The 12,474-nt window shown below is 39.5% G+C and overlaps 1 protein-coding gene across 1 annotated transcript in view; it reads left to right on the top strand.

Moving 5' to 3' along the window:
• Window positions 1–12,474, top strand: part of ME1 (malic enzyme 1) — a 224,529-nt gene that overhangs the window by 36,499 nt on the left and 175,556 nt on the right. Inside the window, exon 3 of the mRNA XM_027551016.1 lies at window positions 4,632–4,781. Within this exon, the coding sequence (XP_027406817.1) occupies window positions 4,632–4,781 (150 nt within the window). The remainder of the gene's footprint in view (window positions 1–4,631; window positions 4,782–12,474) is intronic.

The raw sequence follows: 12,474 nt of genomic DNA, 5'->3' as shown, positions 1-12,474 counted from the left end.
ATTCTGTTAAGCCAGCTGCTTTAGGATGTTGGGGAACATGTAAGAACAGTGGGTTCGATTAGCAGGACCCATTGCCTCACTTCATTTTCCCTGACGTGAGTTCCTTGGTCAGAAGCCATGCTGGGTAGAGTACCATGATGTTGAATGAGGTATCTTGTAAGTCCCTGGAGGGTAGTGTTGACAGGAGCATTGTATGCAGGGAAGGCAAGTCTTCATACAGAGTGAAGGTCTATTCCAGTAAGAGCCAATGCTGTTCCTTCCATGGCAGAACTTGTCCAATGTAATCAACTTGCCACCAGGGAGTTTGCTGATGACCACATGGGACAGTGCGTATCAGGGGCTCAGTGTCTGTCTCTGCTGCTGGCAGTTTGGGCTCTCAGCAGTGTCTGTGGCCAGGTCAGCCTTGAGGGTGGAAGTTCATGTTGCTGAGCTCATGGGTACCCTTTATCCCTGCCATGACCACTTCTTTTATGAGCCTGAAGGTGGTAATGGGCTTCCCAGGTGGCACAGTGGTAAAGAATCGGTCTGCCAAGCAGAAGATGTGGGTTTGGTCCCTGGGGTCAGGAAGATCTCCTGGAGGAGGAAATGGCAACCCACTCCAGTATTGGCCTGGAGAATTCCACTGACAGAGGAGTCCGTTGGGCTATAGTCCATGTGGTCACAGTCAGACATGACTGAAGAGCACCCCTCCACACACACACAGGTGGTAATGGGTCAGCTGAGGAAAGGCTGACTCAGTTATTCAACCATGTGTATTTGCTTCTTAAACTTTACCATCCCTTCCATGTGTTTCTAAAGTCCTTCCTTTATTCTCTTTCATTTTTACTTTACATTCTTTTCCTGGGCCATTGTATCACTTGCCTCCTCAGAGCTAGTGACTTCGTAGTTTTATCGCAGAATGTCCCTCAAATACTGAGCATCAACTTAGTGTCAGGTGCTCTTTTCAATACTGGGATTAGAGGCAATGATCTCTGCCCTCATGAAACTTAGGTAAATTATTTTTGAAAAGTAGTAAATGGTAAAATAATGAATGAATTATTTAATATGCTAGAAAGTGACAAATGCTTATGAAAAAAAGAGAAGATGGAGTGTGGTAAGAGGGACTGAGAATGCGAGGGGGTGGGTAGGGTCACTTTTCATTGTTTAGTTCCATGGTCAGGATGGACTTCAGTGAGAAGGTGGGTTATGAGTGAGTAATGAAAGGCAGTGAGACAGTTAGCCATGAGGAGACTGAGGAGCAGTGTTCTTTTAGCTGGCACATTCAGGGACCAACAGGGAGACGTGTGTCTGGAGCAGGATGAGGGAGTAGGAGAACAGTAGGTCAGGAGAAGAAGTTAGGTCATGGAGGATAGATTGTTAAAGATGGATTATGGAGGCCATAGTTGTAAGGCTTTTGCTGTTTCTCTGAGTGAAAGAGGGGCTCATTCAAGGTTTTGAACAGAAGGTCAGCATGATCTGAGCTATATTTCTAGAAAACTTTGCAATGTTGAGAATAGAATATAAGAGTATTTAGGAGACTTACAGGCAAAAGATGATGGTGATTTAGATCCTGGATGGTAGCAATGAAGGTGTGTAGATTTGGATAGATCTTGAAGCAAAATCACTGCAGATGGTGACTGCAGCCATGAAAATAAAAGACGCTTACTCCTTGGAAGAAAAGTTTTGACCAAACTAGACAGCATATTAAGAATTCTGCAGAGACATTACTTTGCTGGCAAAAGCCCGTCTAGTCAAGGCTATGGTTTTTCCAGTAGTCATGTATGGATGTGAGAGTTGGACTATAAAGAAAGCTGAGTGCCGAAGAGTTGATGCTTTTGAACTGTGGTGTTGGAGAAGATGCTTGAGAGTCCCTTGGACTGCAAGGAGATCCATCCAGTCCATCCTGAAGGAAATCAGTCCTGAATATTCATTGGAAGAACTAATGTTGAAGCTGAAACTCCAAAACTTTGGCCACCTGATGCAAAGAGCTGACTCATTTGAAAAGACCCTGATTCTGGGAAAGATTGAAGGTGGGAAGAGAAGGGGACAGCAGAGGATGAGATGGTTGGATGGCATCACCGACTCAATGGGCATGAGTTTGAGTAAACTCCAGGAGTTTTGATGGACAGGGAGGCCTGGTGTGCTGCAGTCCATGGGGTCACAAAGAGTCAGACACGACTGAGTGACTGAACTGAACTGAAGCAAAGCTAGTTGTAAAGAATATGTCTGCCCGTGCAGGAGATATAAAAGAGGTTCAATCTGTGGGTTGGGAAGATCCCATGGAGGAGGGCATGGCAACCCACTCCAGTATTCTTGCCTGGAGAATCCCAGGGACAGGATCCTGGAAGGCCACAGTCCATGGGGTCACAAAGAGTTGGACATGACTGAAGCAACTTAGCACTGAAGCAAAGCCAGCATAACCTCGTAATGTAATAGAGATGAGTGTTAGAAAGCCTCTAGAGCCCAGGAGAAAACAGCAAAGAAAGAAAAAAAGGAATGATCAGTGAAAAGGGAAAATCGAGAGAATCTGGTGACCTGGAATTCAGGTAAAGAGAGTGTATGGAGCTGTAGGGAAAACCACTTGTGTCAAGTGTCCTAAAAAGTGTTGACTTAGCGATGATGATTTCCACATGGCTAGATCAGTGTTAGCATCATCTTTTAAAAGTCATCATTTTCATCCCAGTTGTTAGTGTTAGGAGTTGAAATAACATCTATTTGCCACGGATTAGAATCCTTGTGTCTCTGACTCCAAATTCTATGCATTTTCAACTATTTCAGAGAACGAGAATCAATCCAAAATGGCTGGTAGGACTATTAAGGACAGTTTTGCAAGATTCTTCCAAGTTGTACCAAACAGTTTAAGTTTTATTGTATAAACCACTGAAGATTACAAGTAATATGATAAGGTTGATATTTTAAAAGATAATTCTGGTTCAGAAATGCCTCTAGAAAGAAAAAGACCTCTTGATCTAAATAATTAGAAAAGTCCCTTAAACTTTCTTACCTTAGTAATTTTTAGGGTCATTGTTAACATTCCGTAGTTATTTTCTGCTTGTCATTTTTCTTGGCTCTTCAGTACTGCAAATTAAATGATGAAGTCTTTGTATTTAGTTAGTTAAGTTACTGTTTAAACTTTATCTATAGTGGTTTTTTTCATTTGTCTTTCATTTTAAAATAGGGATAAAGTCATTTAAATATTAAATAAAACTGTGCTGTTTCAGCCCTGATTTTAGTGTTTGAATGACACCAGCTCAGGTTATTGTTCTTTATTTTTTTAGATGATTAGGAATATTTCTTTATTTTTTTAGACTGCAACCTGATCCAATTTTTATTTTATTATTATTTTGGCTACACTGGGTCTTTGCTGTGGGGCTAGGGCTCTTCATTGTTGCGCACAGACTTTCTCTACTTGCGGTATGCAGGCTTCTCTAGTGAAGCATGGACTCTAAAGCATGAGGACTCTCTAGTTGCAGCGTGCGAGCTTAGTTGGCCCATGGCATGTGGGATCTTAGATCCCTGACCAGGGATCAAACCCATGTCCTCTGCATTGAAAGATGGGTTCTTAACTACTAGACCACCAGGGAAGTCTCAGGAATATTTCTAAAGTCTTTTTTGATCAGATGTTTTCTATGTGACCTAAAAATTACTGTATGTGTTCAGTAGCTGAGTCGTGTCCAATTCTTTGCTACCCCATGGACTGCAGCACACCAGGCTTCCCTGTCCTTCACCATCTCCCGGAGTTTGCTCAAATTCTTATCCATTGAGTCAGTGATGCTGTTTAACCATCTCATCCTCAGCCGCCCCCTTCTCCTTTTGTGTTCAGTTTTTCCCAGCATCAGGGTCTTTTCCAATTAGTTGGCTCTTTGCATGAGGTACTCGAAGTTTTGGAGCTTCAGCATCAGTCCTTCCAGTGAATATTCAGGGTTGATTTCCTTTAGCATTGACTGGTTTGATCTCCTTGCAGTCCAGGAGACTCTAGAGTCTTCCTCAGCACCACAATTTGAAAGCATCAGTTCTTCAGCACTCAGCCTTCTTTATGGTCCAACTCTCACATCTGTACATGACTACTGGAAAAATCATAGCTTTGCCTATGTGGACCTTTGTTGGCAAAGTGATGTCTTTGCTTTTTAATACTTTGTCCAGGTTTGCCATAGCTTTCCTTCCAAAGGGCAAACATCTTTTAATTTCATGGCCACAGTCACCACCCACAGTGATTTTGGAGCCTAAGAAAATAAAATCTGTCACTGCTTCCACTTTTTCCCCTTCTGTTTGCCATGAAGTGATGGGACCAGATGCCATGATCTTCGTTTTTTGAATGTTGAGTTTTAAGCCAGCATTTTCACTCTCTTCTTTCACCCTCATCAAGAGGCTCTTTAGTGTCTCATTTTCTGCAATTAGAGTGGCATTATCTGCATATCTGAGGTTGTTATTTCTCCTGCAAATTTTGATTATAGCTTGTAATTAATCTAGCCCAGCATTTCACATGATGTACTCTGCATATAAGTTAAATAAGTAGGGTGACAATTTACAGCTTTGTTGTACTCCTTTCCAGTTTTGAACCAGTGTATATGTTGTTGCAAACATTTAGTTTTATAAACAGCTATTTTATGACTGTGTTGGAATGTAGATCTAATTATGTCCCATTTCCACAGGTATCTTCTCTTAATGGATCTTCAAGATAGAAACGAAAAGCTCTTCTATAAAGTGCTGATGTCTGACATTGAGAAATTCATGCCTATCGTTTATACTCCCACTGTGGGTCTAGCTTGCCAACAATATAGTTTAGCATTTCGGAAGCCAAGGTATGTAAAGTTTTATTTTAAATACAGTTTGTGTCTTCATTTATTTTTTGTCAAGTTTTTGCTACAATTAAAAAAATTATGTAATGAGATAGAAGTTCAGAAAAATCTAAAACTTCATTTGGGCCCCTGGTGGCTCAGACGGTAAAGAATCTGCTTGCAGTGCGGGAGACCTGGGTTCGATCCCTGAGTTGAGATGATCCCATGGAGGAGATCATGGCAACCAGTTATAGCATCCTTGCGTGGAGAATCCCTGTGGATAGAGAAACGTGGTGGGCTAAAGAACATTAAATATAAATGTATATATGACATTTTAAAATATAGTGTTTCATTCCTAGATTTAAGACCATGGGGAAGTTATTTTTTATAAACCAATTTCTATTTCCTTTTACAGATACTAAATGAACATTTTTTGGGTAAAAAAGGTAGTTGATCATAACTAAGTTTGTCTTTGAGATAGTAATTGCCTCTATTATGTGTACATTTTGTAACTTAAAGATTTTAGATTTTCCTGAAAATAAGGAGTATTGTTATTTAGTTGCTAAATTGTGTGCGACTTCTGTGATGCAGTGGACTGTAGCTCATCAGGCTCCTCTACCCATGGGATTTGTGGGTTGCCATTTCCTTCTCCAGCAGATCTTCCTGACCAGGGAATTGAACCCAAGTCTCCTGAATTGGCAGGCGGGTTCTTTACCACTGACCCACCATAGAAGCCCAAGGAGTATATTATTTCCTAAATTCAGAGTTGGCATTAAACAGGCCCTTTTGTTGATTTCCTTTAAGTGAAATTGTAACCATCTTTAAAGATATGTAAAATATAAAATGTAGTTTTTTAAAACCATGGCTTTACTTTATCATATTACTTCAAATACTTTTGCAGCAAGGAACAATTGAAATAAATATTAATGCTTTTAACAGCAGCAACAACAAAAGCTCAAGTTGAATATTTATGTGCTTATAGTTCTGAATTTAAAATAAAAAGAAATGTTTATAAGTTTCTATCACAAATATAAAAGCCTACTGTAAGTTCTGTCATTGAAAGGAATGTTTCAGAGGTAAGATCTGAAAGTTAGTAGATTTCACAAAGGTGTATTGATGTAGTGGTAATATTTTGCACATTTGTGCCAATTGCCTTTTTTATAAAGAAAATGATTAGCCACATTATCCCTTATATAAAGAGAATAATCAATTGTAGATGGTCTGTTTAATTTCCTTAATAGCACATATCTGTATTGCATTTATATAATGGATATGTTAACAGAGAATTTTTTTTTTCATAGAAAAACAAGAGTTAGAATTTAGCTGGTAACTGTATTATGATGAATAATTCTTTTTTGAGTATATAAATATTTTATTTTTAAATTAAGCAATGCTGCTGCTGCTGCTGCTAAGTCGCTTCAGTCGTGTCCGACTCTGTGCGACCCTATAGACGGCAGCCCATCAGGCTCCACCATCCCTGGGATTCTCCAGGCAAGAATACTGGAGCAGGTTGCCATTTCCTTCTCCAATGCATGAAAGTGAAAAGTGAAAGTGAAGTTGCTCAGTCGTGTCCGACTCTTAGCGACCCCATGGACTGCAGCCTACTAGGCTCCATCCATGGGATTTTCCAGGCAAGAGTACTGGGTGGGGTGCCATTGCCTCTCCAAATTAAGCAATACATGTTCATTATTGAAAAATGAGAAAATACAAATATACAAAAGAAGTATTTTAAGAATACCTAGTTTCATGATAACAAAAAAACTCGATACAATACTGTTTTCCTTATAGAAAGGATCATCTATATAAACTGTTGTTTACCTATCAGGTTATAGGTAGGTAAGTAGATAGATAAATAAATAGGAGGGGAGAGGGAGAGGCAGAGATGGGGTGAGACGTAGCACAGCATTTGTATCAAAATGCTCACATGTATTAATTTTAGGTGATGTATTCATGGTATTCTATCAAATTTTATGCAGTATTTCAAATTATTTTTTAATTTTTTTATTGAACAATAATTGCTTTACAGAATTTTGTTTTTTTTCTGTCAAGCCTCAACCTGAATCAGCCATAGGTATACATATATCCCCTCCCTTTTGAACCTCCCCCCGTCTCCCTCCCCACCCCACCCCTATAGGTTGATACAGAGCCTCTGTTTGAGTTTCTTAGCCATATTTCTTAGCCAAATTCCCAATGGCTGTCTATCTTGCATATGGTAATGTAAGTTTCCATGTTACTCTTTCCATGTGTCTCACCCTCTCCTACCCTCTCCCCATGTCCATAAGTCTATTCTCTATGTCTACTTGTCCATTGCTGCCCTATAAGTAAATTCTTGAAGACCATTTTTATAGATTCTGTATATATGGATTAGAATACAATGTTTATCTTTCTCTTTCTGACTTACTTCACTCTGTATAGTAGGTTCTAGGTTCATCCACCTCATCAGAACTGACTCAAATGCATTCCTTTTTATGGCTGAGTAATATTCCTTCATGTATATGTACCACAACTTCTTTATCCATTCATTTGTTGATGGGTATCTAGGTTGCTTCCATGTTCTAGCTATTGTAAATCGTGCTGCAACGAACAATGGGATACATGTGTCTTTTTCAATTTTGGTTTCCTCAGGGTAGATGCCTAAGGAGTGGGATTGCTGGGTCATATGGTAGTTTTATTCCTAGTTTTTAAAGGAATCTTCATACTGTCTTCCATAGTGGCTGTATCAATTTACATTCCCACCAACAGTGTTAGAGCGTTCCCTTTTCTCCACACCCTGTCCAGCATTTATTGTTTGTAGACTTTTTGATGATCACCGTTCTGATTGGTGTGAGGTGATATCTCATTGTAGTTTTGATTTGCATTTCTCTAATAATGAGAGATGTTGAGCATCTTTTCATGTGTTTGTTAGCCATCTGTATGTCTTCTTTGGAGAAACGTCTGTTTAGGTATTTTTCCCACTTTAGTATTGGGTTGTTTGTTTTCCTGATATTGAGTTGTGTGAGCTGCCTATATATTTTGGAAATTAATCCTTTGTCAGTTGTTTCATTTGCTATTATTTTCTCCCATTCTGAGGGTTGTCTTTCCACCTTGCTTATAGTTTCCTTTGCTGTGCAAAAGCTTTTAAGTTTAATCAGGTCCCACTTGTTTACTTTTGGTTATATTTCCATTACTCTAGTAGGTGGGTCATCAGAGAAGGCAATGGCAACTCACTCTGGTACTCTTGCATGGAAAATCCCATGGATGGAGGAGCCTGGTGGGCTGCAGTCCATGGGGTCGCTAAGAGTCAGACACGACTGACCGACTTCACTTTCACTTTTCACTTTTATGTATTGGAGAAGGAAATAGCAACCCACTCCAGTGTTCTTGCCTTGAGAATCCCAGGGATGGGGGAGCCTGGTTTGCTGTCATCTATGGGATCGCACAGAGTCGGACATGACTGAAGTGACTTAGCAGCAGCAGCAGCAGCAGCAGGAGGTGGGTCATAGAGGATCTTGCTTTGATTTATGTCATCGAGTGTTCTATGTTTTTCTCTAAGAGTTTTATAGTTTCTGGTCTTACATTTAGGTCTTTGATCCATTTTGAGTTTATCTTTGTGTATGGTGTTAGGAAATGCCCTAATTTCGTTCTTTTACATGTAGCTGTCCAGTTTCCCCAGCACCTTTATTGAAGAGGCTGTCTTTGCCCCATTGTATCTTCTTGCTTCGTTTGTCAAATATAAGGTACCCATAGGTGCATGTGTTGATTTCTGGGCTTTCTATGTTGTTCCATTGGTCTATGTTTCTGTTTTTGTGCCAATACCATACTGTCTTGATGACTGCAGCTTTGTAGTATATTCTGAAGTCAGGCAGATTGATTCCTCCAACACCATTCTTCTTTCTCAAGATTGCTTTGGCTGTTTGGGGTCATTTGTGCTTCTAGAGTTGACTCATTGGAAAAGACTCTGATGCTGGGAGGGATTTGGGGCAGGAGGACAAGGGGATGACAGAGGATGAGATTGCTGGATGGCATCACTGACTCGATGGATGTGAGTCTCAGTGCACTCCGGGAGTTGGTGATGGACAGGGAGGCCTGGCGTGCTGTGATTCATGGGGTCGCAAAGAGTCGGACATGACTGAGCGACTGAACTGAACTGAACTGTGCTTCCATATGAATTGTGAAATTCTTTGTTCTAGTTCTGTGAAAAATGTCATTGGTAATTTGATAGGGATCGGGTTAAATCTGTAGATTGCTGATTCTTCCTACCCAGGAACATGGAATATCTCTCCATCTGTTTATGTCATCTTTGATTTCTTTCATTCAGTTCAGTCACTCAGTCATGTTTGACTCTTTGCAACCCCATGAACTGCAGCATGCCAGGCCTCACTGTCCATCACCAACTCCCGGAGTCCACCCAAACCCATGTCCATCGAGTCGATGATGCCATCTAACCATCTCATCCTCTGTCGTCTCCTTCTCCTCCTGCCCTCAGTCTTTCCCAGCATCAGAGTCTTTTCCAATGAGTCAGCTCTTTGGATCAGGTGGTCAAAATATTGGAGTTTCAGCCTCAACATCAGTCCTTCCAGTGAACACCCAGGACTGATCTCCTTTAAGATGGACTGGTTGGATTTCCTTGCAGTCCAAGGGACTCTCAAGAGTCTTCTCCAACACCACAGTTCAAAAGCATTAATTCTTCGGCACTCAGCTTTCTTTATAGTCCAACTCTCACCTCCATACATGACCACTAGAAAAACCATAGCCTTGACTAGATGAACCCTTGTTGGCAAAGTAATGTCCCTGCTTTAATATGCTGTCTAGGTTGATTGTAGCTTTCCTTCCAAGGAGCAAGCGTCTTTTTATTTCATTGCTGCAGTCACCATCTGCAGTGATTTTGGAGCCCAGAAAAATAAAGTCAACCGCTGTTTCCCCATCTATTTCCCATGAAGTGATGGGACCGGATGCCATGATTTTAGTTTTCTGAATGTTGAGCTTTAAGCCAACTTTTTCACTCTCCTCTTTCACTTTCATCAAGAGGCTCTTTAGTTCTTTTTCACTTTCTGCCATAAGGGTGGTGTCATCTGCATATCTGAGGTTATTGATATTTCTCCTGGAAATCTTGATTCCAGCTTGTGCTTCATCAAGCCCAGTGTTTCTCATGATGTACTCTGCATCTAAGTTAAATAAGCAGGGTGATGATATACAGCCTTGATGTACTCCTTTTCCTATTTGGAACCAGTCCGTTGTTCTTTTATTAGTGTCTTATAATTTTCTGTGTACAGTTCTTTTGTCTCTTTAGGTAAGTTTATTCCTAGATATTTAATTCTTCTTGTTGCAGTGGTGAATGGGATTGATTCCTTAATTTCTTCTTTTGAGTTTTGATTTTTAGTATAGAGAAATGCAAGTGATTTCTGTGTATTGATGTATCCTGCAACTTTGCTAAATTCACTGATTAGCTTTAGTAATTTTCTGATACTGTCTTTAGGGTTTTCTATGTAGCGTATCATGTCATCTGCAAACAGTGAGAGCTTTGCTGCTGCTTTTCCGATCTGGATTCCTTTTATTTCTTTTTCTTCTCTGATTGCTGCTGCTAGGACTTCCAGAACTATGTTGAGACACCCTTTTCTTGTTCCTGATCTTAGGGGGAATGCTTTGTGTTTTTCACGATTGAGAATAATGTTTGCTGTATGCTTAAAATGTATGACTTCCCTGGTGGCTCAAATGGTAAAGTGTCCGCTTGCAATGCAGGAGACCCAGGTTCGATCCCTGGTTTGGGAAGATCCCCTGGAGAAGGAAATGGCAACCCACTGCAGTACTCTTGCCTTCAAAATCCCATAGACAGAGGAGCCTGGTAGGCTACAGTCCATGGGGTCCCAAAGAGTCAGACATGACTGAGCAACTTCATTTTCTTTTCTATCGTATATGGCCTTTACTATGTTGAGGTAGGTTCCTTCTATGCCCATTTTTTCAAGAGTTTTAATCATACATGGGTGCTGAATTTTGTCAAAGGCTTTTTCTGCGTCTGCTGAGATCACATGGTTTTTAACTTTTAATTTGTTAATATGGTGTATCACATTGATTGATTTGCATATAGTGAAGCATCCTTCCATCCCTGGAATAAACCCAACTTGACATTGGTGTATGAGCTTTTTGATGTGTTGCTGAATTCTGTTTGTTAAAATTTTGTTGAGGATTTTTGCATCTGTGTTCATCAGTGATACTGCCTGTAGTTTTCTTTTTGTGTGTTGTCTTTGCTTTTGGTATCAGGGTGACGGTGGCCTCGTAGAATGAGTTTAGAAGTGTTCCTTCCTCTGCCATTTTTTGAAAGAGTTTTAGAAGGCTAGGCATTAGCTCTTCTGTGAATGTTAGATAGAATTCTCCTATAAAGGCATCTGGTCCTGGGCTTTTGTTTTTTTGGCAGATTTTGGTCAGAGCTTCAGTTTCAGTGCTTTTAATTGGGTTGTTCATAATTTCTGTTTCTTCCTGGTTCTGTCTTGGAAGATTGAACTTTTCTAAGAGTCTGTCTGTTTCTTCTTCCAGGTTCTCCATATATTTGTTCATGATAGTCTCTTATAATCCTTTGTATTTCTGCATTGTCTGTTGTAACCTCTCCTTTTTCATTTCTAATTTTGTTGATTTGATTCTTCTTTTTTTCTTAATAAGTCTCACTAAAGGTTTGTCGATTTTGTTTATCTTCTCAAAGAACCAACTTTTAGTTTTATTAATCTTTACTATTGTTTCTTTCATTTCTTTTTCATTTATTTCTGGTCAGATCTTTATGATTTCTTTCCTTCTACTAATTTTGGGGGTTTTTGGTTCTTTTTTTTCCATTTGGTTTAGGTGTAAAGTTAGGTTGTCTATTCAATGATTTTCTTGTTTCTTGAGGTGGGATTGTATTGTTATAAACTTCCCTCTTAGGACTGCTTGCTGCATCCCATGGGTTTTGAGTTGTCATGTTTTCATTGTCATTTGTTTCTAGAAATTTTTTGATTGCCCTTTTGACTTCTTCAGTAACCTGTTGGTTATTGAGAAACACATTGTTTAATCTCCATGTATTCGTGTTTCCTACAGTTTTTTCTTGTAATTGATATCTAGTCTCATAGCATTGTGGTTGGAGAAGATGCTTGATACAATTTAACTTTGTTACATTTACTGAGATTTGATTTTTGACCCAAAATGTGGTCTATTCTGGAGAATGTTCCATTTAAACTTGAGAAGAAGGTGTATTCTTCTGCATTGGGGTGGAATGTCCTGAAGATAACAATGAGATGAATCTCATCTAATGTATCACTTAAGACTTGTGTTTCCTTATTAGTTTTCTGTTTTGATGATCTGTCCATTGGTGTGAGTGGGGTGTTAAACGTCTCCTACTATTATTGTGCTACTGTCAGTTTTTGCTTTTGTCTGTTAATGTTTGTCTTATGTATTGAGGTGCTTCTATGTTGGGTGCATTGATATTTACAATTATTATGTCTTCCTCTTGGATTGATCCCTTGATCATTATGTAGTGTCCTTCCTATCTCTTGTAATCTTCTTTATTTTAAGGTTTATTTTGTCTAATATGAGTATTGTTACTCCAGCTTTCTTTTGCTTCCTATTTGCATGGAATATATTTTTCCATCCTCTAATTTGCAGGCTATATGTGTCTTGAGGTCTGAAGTTGGTTTCTTGTAGATGTCATGTATGTGGGTCTTGTTTTTGTATCCATTCAGCCAGTCTGTGTCTTTTTGTTGGAGCATTTAATCCA

Source organism: Bos indicus x Bos taurus, chromosome 9 (assembly GCF_003369695.1).
Source record: "Bos indicus x Bos taurus breed Angus x Brahman F1 hybrid chromosome 9, Bos_hybrid_MaternalHap_v2.0, whole genome shotgun sequence".
NCBI classification, from domain to species: Eukaryota; Metazoa; Chordata; class Mammalia; order Artiodactyla; family Bovidae; genus Bos; species Bos indicus x Bos taurus.
Note: the sequence above shows the minus strand (reverse complement) of the source record. Positions and strands in the feature narration are given on the sequence as shown.